The 18,695-nt window shown below is 39.7% G+C and overlaps 1 protein-coding gene across 2 annotated transcripts in view; it reads right to left on the bottom strand.

The window, feature by feature from the left end:
• The window catches only part of LOC120997968 (probable cation-transporting ATPase 13A5), a 275,887-nt gene extending 263,305 nt beyond the window's left edge, over positions 1–12,582 (bottom strand). For both annotated transcript variants that reach the window (XM_040428353.1, XM_040428354.1), the window contains exon 1: positions 12,455–12,582. In XM_040428353.1, coding sequence (XP_040284287.1) covers positions 12,455–12,556 — 102 coding nt within the window. In that variant the 5' untranslated portion in view covers positions 12,557–12,582. The remainder of the gene's footprint in view (positions 1–12,454) is intronic.
• Between the last annotated feature and the right edge of the window lie 6,113 nt (positions 12,583–18,695).

The following is an 18,695-nucleotide window of genomic DNA, read 5'->3' as shown; positions in this document are numbered from 1 at the left end:
TGTTACTGCCCCCTGGCAGAGTCCCACTGAAGCCATAGCACAGTAAACTGAATGGACTTTATTCCAGGACTTAGCAAAATTCCATTAAAATATTTATTTCTTTATTAAGTATACATTAAAACCAAGAGTAGTGCACAGCCCATAAAACAGCCTACACGTTTCAAAATCATACCGGTTTCTTAAGCATAGCTCAATTCCTACATCAGATGAGGCCACATTTACATGTAAGTTACTTTCTGGGTGGGAAACTTCCCGCTTAACCCTTGTAATATCCTTCACAGATGTTGTGTATGTTATATCTAGAGATGAGCAAAGTATTCAAAATTTTATTTGGCTGTTTCGCCAAATTTCACCCTCTGATGCTGACGTCATTCGCATGGTTAGCTTATCGCTATATAATGGTAAAAGTCTGCAGTTTGGAAGGTGCACGGATGGGATGAGACCCCAGCTGACAAACTTGAAGGAAAAGAAAATCCAGCACTTCGTATCTTTGCTTGACGGTGTTTATTACACAAACCAAAGTGTAAGCGGTAACGGAACCCTCAAAGTGCAAGCACCAATGCGGTCTACATGTTTCGAACCAGATGGTTCTTAATCATGATTAAGAACCATCTGGTTCAAAACATGTAGACCGCATTGGGGCTTGCACTTTGAGGGTTCCGTTACCGCTTACACTTTGGTTTGTGTAATAAACACCGTCAAGCAAAGATACGAAGTGCTGGATTAGCTTATCGCTACTCTCAATCTTGACATGTCAACCTTTGGGGATAGTTACGTTCTTCTCTATCCTCATCAGAGGGTTTAAGACAACATTCCGCCCCTCTCAAACACACTGTCCCCAAATCCCCTGAGGACGCTACATCAGCTGGCGAAACATGTTGGGGGGTAGTGTTTGAGCTTATTTTTAAACAGCAAGTGCACATAGCTTAAAAGACTAATGAACAGCCTAAGGAAAATATTACATGGCATAGGGTAGAATATGAGGGAACCTACATTAGCACGCTGAGAAGGTTCACTATATCCCTTAGCCATCTATTCATACTGTAAAGGAAACAGTGTTTATTGGTAGATATAGATAAAAAGAAACTATGTGACACAGCTGATATTTTTTAATATTTATTATTTAGTCAATAGGCAATTATAATATGGATTCAATAAATGTTACATTTTAATAAATAGAAAGTAGCACATGGAATTAAAAGGCGTTTTTTGATCTTATGGACCATTTGTAAATAATTAAAAGTGAGAGGTGCCTTGACATGTGCTAGGGGTCAGCATTTGTTGATATTTTGTAAATTAAAGGGGAAACCCTATCTTTTTGACCCATAAGGAGCCACACAGTCAGAGAAAGCAAAGAAAATTATATAGATGCAGAGAAATTATGGCAGGTTTTCTGTCAAGACAACCCACTACACAAAATTTTTGGCAAAAGAAAATAAGGTTTTCTCTAATAAATGTCTTGGACATTAATCAGGAAATAAATAGTGTTGATCGAGCACCAAAGTGCTTGTGTGCTCGAGTAAAACACTTTGCGATGCTCGGGTGCTCTACCGAGTCAATGGGAGAACCCGATCATTAAACAAGGCACCCCCTGCTCTGAAGAGGGAAGGGTGTCGGGACTGTAGTTCGGCTTAGGAGTCCATGCTCTGACTCCATATATAGCTATGTCCATATATGGAGTCAGTGCTTAGGGAGACCCAAGTGCATTTAAATCTAATTTAGCCTGTATTGCAAAAGAGTTTCTGCCAGGACTCAAACTCATGACCTGCTGTATTAGAGACAAGGCAGTTAACCACTTAGCTATAATAGCTGCATAGCCAGTTACAAGAAAAATATGAGACTTCTACTGTACTGTACTTCTACTGAGACCTATACAGTAGAAGTCTCATATTTTTTATTTTTTTTTAAAGTGACTGGCTATGCAGCTACAGTATATAGTGTAGTGGTTAACGTTCTGGGCTGTGATGCAGAAGCTGTGAGTTCAAATCCTGTCACAAACTTTTTCATAGAGGATAAACTTAATTTAAATATATATATATATATATATATATATATATGTTTTAGCCATAATATATTTACACATATTATTATATATTTAGAATATATAATATATTATGATATATGTAAATATATTATGGCTAAAACATCAGTAGTAGTTTCCCACATATTATGCATTCATATATATCAGAAGTATGATTTTATCTATATATTTTTTTCTAGTAATTACACATTTATTTTGTTCCATACATTTTTTACAATTACTAGAAAAAATATAAAATATATAAATCTAATATAACCTCTATTTCTGAAAAAGTTTGTGATGGGATTTGAACTCTCAGCTTCTGCGTTATAGCCCAGAACTTTAACCACTACACTATATAACTGCACAGCAAGTCACTTTAAAAAGAAAAAAAAATAATAATATGAGACTTCCACTGTATAGGTCTCAGTAGATGTACAGTACAGTAGTAGTCTATTTTTTATTATTATTTTTTTACATTTTTTTTTATTTAACCCCTTTAGGACACAGCCTTATTTCACCTTAGGACCAGGCCATTTTTTGCAAATCTGACCAGTGTCACTTTAAGTGCTGATAACTTTAAAACGCTTGGACTTATCCAGGCCATTCTGAGATTGATTTTTCGTCATATATTGTACTTCATGACACTGGTAAAATGAAGTAAAAAAAATATATTTTTTTATTTATAAAAATATACCAAATTTACCAAAAATTTGTAAAAAGTTGCAAATTTCCAAGTTTCAATTTCTCTACTTCTATAATACATAGTAATACCTACAAAAATAGTTATTACTTTACATTCCCCATGTCTACTTCATGTTTGGATCATTTTGGGAATGAAATTTTATTTTTTTGGGGATGTTAAAAGGCTTAGAAGTTTAGAAGCAAATCTTGAAATTTTTTAAAATTTTTCAAAAACCAAATTTCTAGGGACCAGTTCAGGTCTGAAGTCAATTTTCGAGGCTTACATAATAGAAACCACCCAAAAATGACCACATTCTAGAAACTACACCCCTCAAGGTATTCAAAACTGATTTTACAAAATTTGTTAACCCTTTAGGTGTTCCACAAGAATTAATGGAAAATAGAGATCCAATTTCAAAATTTCACTTTTTTGGCAGATTTTCCATTTTAATAATTTTTTTCCAGTTACAAAGCAAGGGTTAAAAGCCAAACCAAACTTAATATTTATGGCTCTGATTCTGCAGTTTACAGAAACACCCCATATGTGGTCGTAAACCGCTGTACGGGCACACGGCAGAGCGCAGAAGGAAAGGAATGCCATACGGTTTTTGGAAGGCAGGTTTTGCTAGACTGTTTTTTTTGACACCATGTCCCATTTGAAGCCCCCCTGATGCACCCCTAGAGTAGAAACTCCATAAAAGTGACCCCATATAAGAAACTACACCCCTCAAAGTATTTAAAACTGATTTTACAAACTTTGTTAACCCTTTAGGTGTTCCACAAGAATTAATGGAAAATAGAGATACAATTTCAAAATTTCACTTTTTTGGCAGATTTTCCATTTAAATATTTTTTTTACTTTTACAAAGCAAGGGTTAAAAGCCAAACCAAACTTAATATTTATGGCCCTGATTCTGTAGTTTACAGAAACACCCCATATGTGGTCGTAAACTACTGTACGGGCACACCGCAGGGTGCAGAAGGAAAGGAATGCCATACGGTTTTTGGAAGGCAGATTTTGCTGGACTGTTTTTTTTTGACACCATGTCCCATTTGAAGCCCCCCTGATGCAAACCTAGAGTAGAAACTCCATAAAAGTGACCCCATCTAAGAAACTACACCCCTCAAGGTATTCAAAACTGATTTTAGAAACGTTGCTAACCCTTTACATGTTCCACAAGAGTTATTGACAAATGTAGATGAAATTTAAGAATTTCAATTTTTTGGCAAATTTTCAATTTTAATCCATTTTTTCCAGTAACAAAGCAAGGGTTAACAGCCAAACAAAACTCAATATTTATTGCCCGGATCCTGTCGTTTACAGAAACACCTCATATGTGGTCGTAAACTGCTATACGGGCAAACGGCAGGGCGCAGATGGAAAGGAATGCGGTTTTTCGAAGGCAGATTTTGCTGGACTGTTTTTTTTTTTACACCATGTCCCATTTGAAGCCCCCCTGATGCACCCCTAGAGTAGAAACTCCAAAAAAGTGGCCCTATTTTAGAAACTATGAGATAGGGTGGAAGGTTTGTTGGTACTAGTTTAGGGTACATATTATTTTTGGTTGCTCTATATTACACTTTTTGTGAGGCAAGGTAACAAGAAATAGCTGTTTTGGCACCATTTTTATTTTTTGTTATTTTCAACATTCATCTGACAGGTTAGATCATGTGGTATTTTTATAGACCAGGTTGTCACGGACGCGGCGATACCTGATATGTATACTTTTTTTATTTATGTAAGTTTTACCCAATGATTTCTTTTTTTAAACAAAAAAAATCATGTTTTAGTGTTTCTATAGTTTGAGAGCCATAATTTTTTCAGTTTTCTTGGGTGAGGTATTATTTTTGTGGGATGAGATGATGGTATTATTGGCACTATTTTGGGGTGCGTGTGACTTTTTGATTGCTTGCTATTAGACTTTTTGTGATGTAAGGTGACAAAAAATTGCTTTTTTTACACAGTTTTTTATTTTTATTTTTTTACCGTATTCACCTGAGGGGTTAGGTCATGTCATTTTTTATTTATGTAAGTTTTACACAATGATTTCATTTTTGAAGCAAAAAAAATCATGTTTTAGTGTTTCCATAGTCTGAAAGCCATAATTTTTTCCGTTTTTGGGCGATTACCTTGGGTAGGGTATGATTTTTACGGGATGAGATGACGGTTTGATTGGCACTTTTTTGGGGTGCATGTGACTTTTTGATCGCTTGCTATTACACTTTTTGTGATGTAAGGTGACAAAAAATATTTAGCACAGTTTTTATTTGAAATTTTTTACGGTGTTCCTCTGAGGGGTTAGGTCATTTATAGAGGCGGTCGATACGGACGCGGCGATACCTAATATGTATACTTTTTTTTATTTATGTAAGTTTTACACAATAACAGCTTTTTTAAAACAAAGAAAATGATGTTTTAGTGTCTCCATATTCTGAGCCATAGTTTTTTTTATTTTTTGGGCGATTGTCTCAGGTAGGGGCTCATTTTTTACTTTATTTGGGGAAAATGACGTTTTTGTTTATTTTTACTTGAAACGTAACATTTTTTGGGAGAAAACTTTTTTTCAACTTTTTTTTCACTTTATTTTTTGTCCCACTTTGTGACTTGAACCTTTGGGGGTCTAATCCCTTTACAATGCATTCCAATACTTCTGTATTGGAATGCATTGGCTGTATGAGTAATACAGTGAGTATTACTCATACAGCTTCTGGCCTGTGGACATCGCGCTGCCTTCCATGCCATCGGGTCCCCCCTACAGCCGCAGGTAAAATACTTTTTTTTTGCCACTAATACACACGAAAAAGGGCTTTAGAACATATAACTGCCCCGCTGAACGGCAAATAAGCCATTATTTTTTTCCACTTATACACTCCACAAATTGCTTTGGAACATATAACCGCACCGCTGAACTGCAAATATATTTTTCTTTTTTCCACTTATATAACTGCACCGCTGAACTGCAAATATATTTTTCTTTTTTCCACTTATACACTACACAAAAGGGCTTTAGAACATATAACTGCACCGCTGAACGGCAAATTGGCCCTTATTTTTTTCCACTTATATACGACACAAAAGGCTTTAGAACATATAACTGCACTGCTGAACGGCAAATATATTTTTCTATTTTCTACTTATACACTCCACAAAAGGGCTTTAGAACATATAACTGCACCGCTGAACGACAAATATATTTTTATTTTTTCCACTTATACACTCCCCAAAAGGGCTTTAGAACATATAACTGCACCGCTGAACGGCAAATAGGCCCTTATTTTTGCCCAATTATATACCACACAAAAGGCTTTAGAACATATAACTGCACTGCTGAACGGCAAATATATTTTTCTTTTTTCCACTTATAAACTCCACAATAGGGCTTTAGAACATATAACTGCACCGCTGAATGGCAAATATATTTTCATTTTTTCCACTTATACACTCCACAAAAGGCTTTAGAACATATAACTGCACCATTGAACTGCAAATATATATTTCTTTTGCACTAATACACTCCACAAATAGCTTTAGAATATATAACTGCACCGCTGAACGGCAAATATATTGTTCTTTTGCCACTAATACATGACAAAAATGGCTTTAGAACATACAGGTGAAAGTCGAAAAATTTGAATATCGTGCAAAAGTCCATTTATTTCAGTAATGCAAATTAAAAGGAATTGAATTAATGCATCTTAAAATTAGAATTTTGTGAAAAGGTTCAATATTCTAGGCTCAAAGTGTCACACTCTAGTCAGCTAATTAATCCATAGACCCTGAGCAAAGGGTACCTCAAAAATGAGACTGGGGTTTCATAAGCTGTAAGCCATAATCATCCAAATTATAACAAATAAAGGCTTGAAATATCTCGATTTGCATGTAATGAGTCTATCACATATATTAATTTCACCTTTTAAGTTGCATTACTGAAATAAATTAACTTTGCACAATATTCAAATTTTTCAAATTTTACCTGTACATCAATGTTCAGTAAAGAACAGATTAGTTTAAAAATGTTTTTTGTATTTAAGGGCTCTTTCACACCTGCGTTCTTTTCTTCCGGCATAGAGTTCCGTCGTCGGGGCTCTATGCCGGAAGAATCCTGATCAGTTTTATCCTAATGCATTCTGAATGGAGTGAAATCCGTTCAGGATGTCTTCAGTTCCGGAACGGAACGTATTTTGGCCGGAGAAAATACCGCAGCACGCCGCAGCTTGCCGCAAGGCCAGAACCGGAATTAATGCCCATTGAAAGGCATTGATCCGGATCCGGCCTTAAGCTAAACGTTGTTTCGGCGCATTGCCGGATCCGACGTTTAGCTTTTTCTGAATGGTTACCATGGCTGCCGGGACGCTAAAGTCCTGGCAGCCATGGTAAAGTGTAGCGGGGAGCAGTATACTTACCATCCGTGCGGCTCCCCGGGCGCTCCAGAGTGACGTCAGGGCGCCCCACGCGCATGGATGACGTGATCACATGGCACGTCATCCATGCGCATGGGGCGCTCTGACGTCATTCTGGAGCGCCCCGGGAGCCGCGCGGACTGTAAGTATACCGCTCCCCGCTCCTACTATGGCAACCAGGACTTTAATAGCGTCCTGGCTGCCATAGTAACACTGAAAGCATTTTGAAGACGGATCCGTCTTCAAATGCTTTCAGTACACTTGCGTTTTTCCGGGTCCGGCGTGTAATTCTGGCAAGTGGAGTACACGCCAGATCCGGACAACGCAAGTGTGAAAGAGGCCTAAGTGTTGAGGTTTTAACAATACAGGGAGTGCAGAATTATTAGGCAAGTTGTATTTTTGAGGATTAATTTTATTATTGAACAACAACCATGTTCTCAATGAACCCAAAAAACTCATTAATATCAAAGCTGAATATTTTTGGAAGTAGTCTTTAGTTTGTTTTTAGTTTTAGCTATTTTAGGGGGATATCTGTGTGTGCAGGTGACTATTACTGTGCATAATTATTAGGCAACTTAACAAAAAAACAAATATATACCCATTTCAATTATTTATTTTTACCAGTGAAACCAATATAACATCTCAACATTCACAAATATACATTTCTGACATTCAAAAACAAAACAAAAACAAATCAGTGACCAATATAGCCACCTTTCTTTGCAAGGACACTCAAAAGCCTGCCATCCATGGATTCTGTCAGTGTTTTGATCTGTTCACCATCAACATTGCGTGCAGCAGCAACCACAGCCTCCCAGACACTGTTCAGAGGGGTGTACTGTTTTCCCTCCTTGTAAATCTCACATTTGATGATGGACCACAGGTTCTCAATGGTGTTCAGATCAGGTGAACAAAGAGGCCATGTCATTAGATTTTCTTCTTTTATACCCTTTCTTGCCAGCCACGCTGTGGAGTACTTGGACGCGTGTGATGGAGCATTGTCCTGCATGAAAATCATGTTTTTCTTGAAGGATGCAGACCTCTTCCTGTACCACTGCTTGAAGAAGGTGTCTTCTAGAAACTGGCAGTAGGACTGGGAGTTGAGCTTGACTCCATCCTCAACCCGAAAAGGCCCCACAAGCTCATCTTTGATGATACCAGCCCAAACCAGTACTCCACCTCCACCTTGCTGGCGTCTGAGTCGGACTGGAGCTCTCTGCCCTTTACCAATCCAGCCACGGGCCCATCCATCTGGCCCATCAAGACTCACTCTCATTTCATCAGTCCATAAAACCTTAGAAAAATCAGTCTTGAGATATTTCTTGGCCCAGTCTTGACGTTTCAGCTTGTGTGTCTTGTTCAGTGGTGGTCGTCTTTCAGCCTTTCTTACCTTGGCCATGTCTCTGAGTATTGCACACCTTGTGCTTTTGGGCACTCCAGTGATGTTGCAGCTCTGAAATATGGCCAAACTGGTGGCAAGTGGCATCTTGGCAGCTGCACGCTTGACTTTTCTCAGTTCATGGGCAGTTATTTTGCGCCTTGGTTTTTCCACACGCTTCTTGCGACCCTGTTGACTATTTTGAATGAAACGCTTGATTGTTCGATGATCACGCTTCAGAAGCTTTGCAATTTTAAGAGTGCTGCATCCCTCTGCAAGATATCTCACTATTTTTGACTTTTCTGAGCCTGTCAAGTCCTTCTTTTGACCCATTTTGCCAAAGGAAAGGAAGTTGCCTAATAATTATGCACACCTGATATAGGGTGTTGATGTCATTAGACCACACCCCTTCTCATTACAGAGATGCACATCACCTAATATGCTTAATTGGTAGTAGGCTTTCGAGCCTATACAGCTTGGAGTAAGACAACATGCATAAAGAGGATGATGTGGTCAAAATACTCATTTGCCTAATAATTCTGCACTCCCTGTATGTTACTGATACAATGCTCCTCTACTGATTTGTTATATGTTTTTGTATATATGATCTCAACAAGAAGTAAATAAATAAGTATTGGATGGAATTGAAGAACACATGTGTCTGTGGCATTGCTAGTTATTTTAAAACTAAGCATACTGCTATGAATAAGGATACAGTGCATGTCCAAAACACTTAAGTGTTGTTTGGACTATCTTTTGGCTACTTGTACAGTTATGGATTTATTTCTGAATAAGACCCCAAATTTAGGCTACTCAAGACGCTGAACATATGTATGTTGTCCCAAATTTACCAGTAAACATAAAGTACAATGTGTTATGAGAAAATAATCTCAGTGGTAGGGAGGTCAGTATGGGAGCTTCTGCAGACACACGCTGCGAGTTCAATGTGTTGAACTCACTCATGTGAAGCCAGCCTAATAGTTGTGGTACACCTCACAGGACAAATTAAAACCAACATACACAATGTTCTACAATTACTTCAGACAATGCAAATCACACAAGGGACATTTTCCCATTTGTATATGTTGCGGCTTTTTGATAAGCCAAAACCAGAAGTAGAACCTACAGAGAGAAAAACTTTTGGAAATTGGTTCTTCTTATGTGTTTTGGGCCATCTCCAAATACTGACCAAAACACATAGTAATATCAGTGCACATTCCTTCAATTTCTTTTACAGAAAATGTACTCAAAATACGACCTGTATAACCTGTATAACAGGGTTACTCACTTACTTTTTATGAAGCTCCAGATACTTGGGTCTGCTGTTGGTTGTGGTGTGCTGAAGCAATTTTTACAATAAGCCACACTTCTAAAGCTGCCTAAGGGCTTTTTCACACTTGCGTTCTTGTCTTCCGGCATAGAGTTCCGTCGTCGGGGCTCTATGCCGGAAGAATCCTGATCAGGATTATCCTAATGCATTCTGAATGGAGAGAAATCCGTTCAGGATGCATCAGGATGTCTTCAGTTCCGGAACGGAACGTTTTTTGGCCGGAGAAAATACCGCAGCATGCTGCGCTTTTTGCTCCGGCCAAAAATCCGGAACACTTGCCGCAAGGCCGGATCCGGAATTAATGCCCATTGAAAGGCATTGATCCGGATCCGGCCTTAAGCTAAACGTCGTTTCGGCGCATTGCCGGAGCCGACATTTAGCTTTTTCAGAGTGGTTACCATGGCTGCCGGGACGCTAAAGTCCTGGCAGCCATGGTAAAGTGTAGCGGGGAGCGGGGGAGCAGCATACTTACCGTCCGTGCGCTCCAGAGTGACGTCAGAGCGCCCCAAGCGCATGGATCATGTGATCACATGGATCACGTCATCCATGCGCATGGGGCGCTCTGACGTCATTCTGGAGCGCCCGGGGAGCCGCACGGACTGTAAGTATACCGCTCCCCCGCTCCCCGCTCCTACTATGGCAACCAGGACTTTAATAGCGTCCTGGGTGCCATAGTAACACTGAACGCATTTGGAAGACGGTTCCGTCTTCAAATGCTTTCAGTACACTTGCGTTTTTCCGGATCCGGAGTGTAATTCCGGCAAGTGGAGTACACGCCGGATCCGGACAACGCAAGTGTGAAAGAGGCCTTATCCTCTTTGTGTTTCCCCACACAGTAGTGGTGCTCACTTAGTGTTCCCGAAACAGTATTATATCTCTTAGTGCCTCCCCAAACTGAAAGATGCCCTTTTAGTGCCTTCTTACAATGTATAATGCCCTCCTTAGTGCACTCCATTCTGCATTAGAGCCCTAAATCTCGTCCTAACATTAGGATGATCCCTTGGTGTCCCCATAATTGTCCCTCTCACATAGATATGCCCTTTAAGTGTGCCCCACTTAATGTTCCATTCAGTGGCGTAACTAGAAATGACTGGGCCAAAGAGCACATTTTTTGATGTGCCCCCCCCCCAACAACTTCTTCACAACCTTCACTCCTGTGGCTATTCAAGATCACTCTCTCAGACAAGGCCCAGCAGCTGCTCTATTTACTACAGTGTCACTATATATAATGTCATTGTATAATACTGTTGAGGGGGACCTCATAATATCTTTCAGTCCTCCTCCTGGATTGGCCCCTTGTGAGTTTGGGCCCCAAAGCAGTCACTTCCAATGCTTGCCCTATAGCTATGTCTCTGGTTCCTTTAAGTGGCCCCCACAAAGAGTAATGCCTTCTTAAAGGGCATCTGTCAGTAGATTAGTACCTATGAAACTGGCTGACCGGTTGCATGTGCTCTTGGCAGCTGAAGGCATCCGCGCCTTCTGAGTAAAATGTTTTAATAAAGTTTTAATGTATTCAAATGAGCCTCTAGGTGTTGCCGTTACACCTAGAGGCTCTGCTCTCTCTGCAACTGCTGCCCCCTTTGCACTTTTATTGACAGAGCCAGGCGTGACAAGGTTTTCTCTGCCTGACCCGGTCAATTAAAGTGCAGAGAGTGCAGTAGTTGCCAAGAGAGCTGAGCCTCTAGGAGTAATGTCAACACCCCCTTTGCTTTTAGGGGCTCATATATTAAAACATAATTTTTATTAGCAATACGGGCACATATGAACATATGGCAAAGTGCACATGTAACAGGTCAGCCAGTGTCATAGGTACACATCTGCTGACAAATGCCTTTTAAGTGCCATTGCCCAGCATTGCGCCTGCAATGTTCGGGCAAAGCAGCCAAATTGAATTTTTGAAAACTTCGCTCATCACTAGTCTGGACAGATGAGAGTTTCTGTCTGGATTTAGATTAATGTTGACTATGTACACTCACGCAGTGGTATATAGATCATATTGACAGTAATAAAAAGAAAATAATCTAACTTGATTATTCACCTATTACTGTAATCTGATTAGCACTTTGGAATACATAATATAGTAGTTCATACATATTATACCAAACTTTGTGGCTACCTGCCTCTTTGTGCTGTAGATACGGTTCCCAACCGCGTTGTCATCAAAATCATAAATCACAGCAGAAGGTTTCTTTCATAGATTTTATTTGCATTAGAATGCGGCGTAAATGTGTGAACGTTTTCAGCCGTGTCTGGCCATCGTCAGGCACTGTGCCGCTGGAGGTAGAGGTGAAGGAGATGCATATAGGATGCAGGAATAGGGGCCTATCTCCGCCGAGATGTACAATAATCTCAATCACCCAAATGCTTTTTTTTTTTTTTACAACTATGATATGACAGACTACTGTATATTGTAGTTATAGGAAATACAAACTATTCAATAAATAATTTTAGCTAATACGTAGCTATTCAAATATGGAAAAGGTTGGTTACACAGTATACTAGTAGGAAAGTAAAGAAAACCTGAAGTACCCTTTCTCCTCATCTATATAACAGTCACAAATGTTGACTTTCTATGTGCACAAACAGAAAATATAAAATACAAATCTAATCATTTTGTGTAAAATAGAGGAAAGTTACTTACCATTTCATTTTCCTGCCCCTCATTGAGTATATTCTGTGTGGTCATTGTAGATGAATGTTTCGTTCCTCGCGGAGAACTGAAGGCATTTGACTTTCGGAACATTATGTACTTTCTCAATGTGTGCCCTCCCTTTTCACCCCCTTCAGCTCCACCTGCAGCTCAGGTTTTTCAGGGCTGATAATGAGATGTGTGCCTAGGGGTAAAAAGTATAGTATTGTTTTACAGCTAAGAAATTTTTGTTTAAAAAAAAACAAACACATTCATAGTTCTTAAGGTGTCCACATATTTAACGGTAAATGTTAATGATACAATCTTCAGCAAGATTAACACCAGTGTTGGGATCTTTGGGGCCCATTATGATATCAGAGCATGGGCCTACCAGAGGATCCTCTGGTACTCTGGTGGGCCAGTCCGATGTTGATTTAAAACCATGGGAGAGGAATCTACCTGGAAGCTGTGTCAGTTTTCTTGCATAAAAAAACCCATAAAAAACATTTTTGCATAAGCGATATTTAAAAATTTCAGTGCTCTCACAACTTTTAAAAATATAGTAATTGGTGAAGTTAACATGGAAGGGGTGCAACACCACTGGATTGTCGGATATATCAAGTTTTAAATGAGTTGACCACTATAACTGTCCAAACAATGTCTCTGCTTATCACAGATATCACCCCTATTGTCCTACACTTCTTAAAATATCCTCAAACTTCGGCATCAAGTAAGAAACTATTTATTACTCCCTTAAGGCCCCTTTCACACGGGCGAGTATTCCACGTGGATGCGATGCGTGAGTTGAACGCATTGCACCCGCACTGAATCCCGACCCATTCATTTCTATGGGGCTGTTCACATGAGCGGTGATTTTCACGCATCACTTGTGCGTTGCTTGAAAATCGCAGCATGCTCTATTTTGCGTGTTTTTTCACGTAACGCAGGCCCCATAGAAATGAATGGGGTTGCGTGAAAATCGCAAGCATCTGCAAGCAAGTGCGGATGCGGTGAAATTTTCATGCACGGTTGCTAGGAGACGATCGGGATGGAGACCCGATCATTATTATTTTCCCTTATAACATGGCTATAAGGGAAAATAATACCATTCTGAATACAGAATACATAGTAAAATAGCGCTGGAGGGGTTAAAAAATAATATTAATAATTTAACTCACCTTAATCCACTTGATCGCGCAGCCGGCATCGCTTCTGTCTTCTTTCTTTGCTGTGTGCAGGAACAGGACCTGTGGTGACGTCACTCCGGTCATCACATGATCTTTTACCATGGTGATGGATCATGTGATGGACCATGTGATGACCGGAGTGACGTCACCACAGGTCCTGTTCCTGCACACAGCAAAGAAAGAAGACAGAAGCGATGCCGGCTGCGCGATCAAGTGGATTAAGGTGAGTTAAATTATTATTATTTTTTAACCCCTCCAGCGCTATTTTACTATGCATTCTGTATTCAGAATGCTATTATTTTTCCTTATAACCATGTTATAAGGGAAAATAATACAATCTACAGAACACCGATCCCAAGCCCGAATTTCTGTGAAGAAGTTCGGGTTTGGGTACCAAACATGCGCGATTTTTCTCACGCGCATGCAAAACGCATTACAATGTTTTGCACTCGCGCTGAAAAATCGTGCATGTTCCCGCAACGTACCCGCAACTTTTCCTGCAACGCCCATCTAAAAGAGGCCTAATATTACCTACCCATCTTACCTCTCCCTCAGTGTCACGGCTGTGTGTGAGCAACAATAGTATATACAGTAAAGAGCTACTGACCGGACCCAAACTAGGGAGGATAAAGGGTGACCCCTGTCCGTCCCTCAACGCTCTCCCTATACTGCTAAAGCACATGCCCGGATCCAGATGGCGGAACGAGACATGCCCACGTGCCTAAGACTGATGACCACTGTAACCCCTACAATAGTGGAAGGGGCACGGCCACCGGTGCCCTACTCAGTATATGGAGGGAACCGTGGCCACCTCAGATCCAGTCAGAAAATAAACAGGAACACAACAATGTCTGCACACTTAGCTGAAGGTGTTGCAGCCGCAGAGAAGACGGATCCAAGGACAGGCTGGCAATATCCGGAGTGCTTGCTGCAGCAGAACACAGGTCCAGTGAACTGATAGCTACAAGTGAAGATACTAAAGCAAGAGCTACAACTGAAATGAGAACTATAATCCACACCCTACCATAGGAGGAGGGGTGATATAAAGAGAAGAAAATCAAACACATGGGGAACAGCTGGGAGGAAGGAAACCAAAAGTAAACAGAGCAGTGAGAACTCCTCCCAGCTCTAGTAGTGACATCATCACAGGGGTGGAGAAACAGAGCTGTGAGAACGTCCCAAAGCTCTGGTAGTGACACTCAGATGTGGTCCTTATAAAAGCTTTCCACTCCAAACAAACAGTATACAGCCAAATCATACCCTCTCCTACTCTCACCTACTAACACTCTCTCTGCTTCTCCGTATTGCTGGTGATATCTCTGCAAATCCTGCCCCCCCTGAGAAGATCCCCACAATCATATCTACCTCCCACTATCGATCTACAAATTTCTGCAACCCGTTAAATTTTACAAACATTTCCCTGGCCCTTGCTTCCCCTGCCCCTCCTACAGAAGCATTATGGAACGCACGCTCTCTCTAAAACAAACTTTCCTACATTGATTGGGCCAGATTTATCATTAGCTCAGGTCAGAATAATGGAGTAAAAAAGTCCCAAAAAAAGTCCCAAACGCTAAAACTGCGCACAAATTTGCGACTTTTTTCTGCTCTGCACTATGCTAGCCAGTTTTCTGAAAGTGTGCGTGTTTTCTTATGTAAATGAATCTCTAGACAGATTTAATATTGGGACTATTTAAAAAGTCGCAAAAAAAGTCGCAATTTCACTCCAGTGAGGACCATGCTTATCTTATGAGACTTTTTAATAGAACATGCGACTTTTTCATAAAAACGTGTGACTTTTTCATAAAAACGTGCGACTTTTGTAAAGCTGCTTACTGACGGATAAACTGCTACCGTTAAACCAGATTTATTACAGTCTTAAAGGGCCGATCATAAATCTGACTTGGCTAAAACTGACTTTAGCCATATGTTAAAGTGGAGTGAGCTGTCAGAGTAATGATAAATCTGGCCCATTATGTTTTTATCTCTCACAAACTGAGTTTAACCCCTTAAGGACTCGGCGCTATTTCACCTTACAGACTTGGCCATTTTTTGCAAATCTGACCAGTGTCACTTTAAGTGCTAATAACTTTAAAACGCTTTGACTTATCGAGGCCATTCTGAAAGAGTTTTTTCGTCACATATTGTACTTCATGACACTGGTAAAATGAAGTAAAAAAAAAATCATTTTTATTTATAAAAAAATACCAAATTTACCAAAAATTTGTAACAAATTGCAAATTTCCAAGTTTCAATTTCTCTACTTCTATAATAAATAGTAATACCTCCAAAAATAGTTATTACTTTACATTCCCCATATGTCTACTTCATGTTTGGATCATTTTGGGAATGATATTTTATTTTTTTGTGGATGTTACAAGGCTTAGAAGTTTAGAAGCAAATCTTGAAATTTTTGAGAAATTTTCAAAAAACCAATTGTTAGGGACCAGTTCAGGTCTGTAGTCACTTTATGAGGCTTACATAATAGAAACAACCCAAAAATGACCCCATTCTATAAACTACACCCCTCAAGGTATTCAAAACTGATTTTACAAACTTTGTTAACCTTTTAGGTGTTCCACAAGAATTAATGGAAAATAGAGATACAATTTCAAAATTTCACTTTTTTGGCAGATTTTCCATTTTAATAATTTTTTTCCAGTTACAAAGCAAGGGTTAACAGCCAAATCAAACTCAATATTTATGGCCCTGATTCTGTAGTTTACAGAAACACCCCATATGTGGTCGTAAACTACTGTACGGGCACACGGCAGGGCGCAGAAAAAAAGGAATGCCATACGGTTTTTGGAAGGCAGATTTTGCTGGACTGTTTTTTTTGACAACATGTCCCATTTGAAGCCCCCCTGATGCACCCCTAGAGTAGAAACTCCATAAAAGTGACCCCATCTAAGAAACTACACCCCTCAAGGTATTCAAAACTGATTTTACAAACGTCGTTAACCATTTAGGTGTTCCACAAGAATTAATGGAAAATAGATATACAATTTCTAAATTTCACTTTTTGGGCAGATTTTCCATTTTAATAATTTTTTTCCAGTAACAAAGCAAGGGTTAACAGCCAAACAAAACTCAATATTTATGGCCCTGATTCTGTAGTTTACAGAAACACCCCATATGTGGTCGTAAACAGCTGTACCGGCACACGGCAGTGCGCAGAGGGAAAGGAATGCCATACGGTTTTTGGAAGGCAGATTTTGCTGGACTGTTTTTTTTGACACCATGTCCCATTTGAAGCCCCCCTGATGCACCTCTAGAGTAGAAACTCCAAAAAAGTGGCCCTATATTAGAAACTATGGGATAGGGTGGCAGTATTGTTGGTACTAGTTTAGGGTACATATGAATTTTGGTTGCTCTACATTACACTTTTTGTGAGGCAAGATAACTAGAAATAGCTGTTTTGGCACCGTTTTTTTTTTTTGTTATTTAAAACATTCATCTGACAGGTTAGATCATGTGATATTTTTATAGACCAGGTTGTCACGGATGCGGCCATACCTAATATGTATACTTTTTTTTATTTATGTAAGTCTTACACAATGATTTCATTTTTGAAGCAAAAAAAATCATGTTTTAGTGTTTCCATAGTCTGAGAGCCATCATTTTTTCAGTTTTTGGGCGATTACCTTGGGTAGGGTGTGATTTTTGTGGGATGAGATGATGTTTTTTTTGGCACTATTTTGGGGTGCGTGTGACTTTTTGATCGCTTGCTATTACACTTTTTGTGATGTAAGGTGACAGAAAATTGTTTATATAGCACAGTTTTTATTTTAAATTTTTCAAGGTGTTCATCTAAGGGGTTAGGTCATGTGATATTTTTATAGAGACGTTCGATACGGACGCGGCAATACCTAATACGTATACTTTTTTTTTGCACAATAATATCATTTTTGAAACAAAAAAAAATCATGTTTTAGTGTCTCCATATTCTGAGAGCCATAGTTTTTTCAGTTTTTGGGCGATTATCTTAGGTAGGGTCTCATTTTTTGCGGGATGAGATGATGGTTTGATTGACACTATTTTGGGGTGCATATGACTTTTTGATCGCTTGCTATTACACTTTTTGTGATGTAAGGTGACAAAAAACTGTTTATTTAGCACAGTTTTTATTTTTTATTTTTTATGGTGTTCATCTGAGGAATTAGATCATGTGATATTTTTATAGAGCCGGTCGATACAAACGCGGAAATACCAAATATGCATACTTTTTATGGGGAAAACTTTATTTGGGGAAAATGACGTTTTTGTTTATTTTTACTTGAAACTTTTAATTTTTTGGGGGGAAAACTTTATTTTTTAAACTTTTTTTTTCACTTTATTTTTTGTCCCACTTTGGAACTTGAACTTTTGGGTGTCTAATCCTTTACAATGCATTCCAATACTTCTGTATTGGAATGCATTGGCTGTATGAGTAATACTGTGTATTACTCATACAGCTTCCGGCCTGTGAGATCCAGGGGGCTGGATCTCACAGGCTCGTCACCGGAAGGCAGCGCGATGCTTTCCTCAGACATTGCGCTGCCTTCCATGCCATCGGGTCCCCTCCACAGCTGCATGGGGACCCGATTGCACCGCCCACCGCCGCCGCAGGTAAAAGCCACAAACCGCAGGTTTGAATTGACCTGCGGTTTGCGGCGATCGCCGATACGGGGGGTCACATGACCCCCCCCCCGGCGCTGTGACAGGATGCCGGCTGAATTATTTCAGCGGGCATCCTGTTCCTATTAAACCCCGCTGCGCCGCAATGTACTTTTAAACTTAGGACGTACCGGAACGTCATAAGTCTTTAAGGGGTTAACAGAAATATGACACACATTCTCTGACATAGCTTCTCCTGCTGTACTCTCATATGATTTAATTTTACGTACACTTCCCATCCTGGCAGCGGTAGAGAAGTTGGTCTTCTCCCATCAGATAACTGCTCCTTCAGCCCAACTTCACTGCTACCTTCCATTAAGCTTCCGTCATTTGAAGTACACACTGTCTGTATCTACTCTCCTTCCAACCTTCCTACCGCCATCCAGGCCCAGCCACTAGCCACTTCAACAACC

Source organism: Bufo bufo, chromosome 4 (assembly GCF_905171765.1).
Source record: "Bufo bufo chromosome 4, aBufBuf1.1, whole genome shotgun sequence".
NCBI classification, from domain to species: Eukaryota; Metazoa; Chordata; class Amphibia; order Anura; family Bufonidae; genus Bufo; species Bufo bufo.
This window is presented reverse-complemented; position numbering and strand designations above follow the sequence as displayed.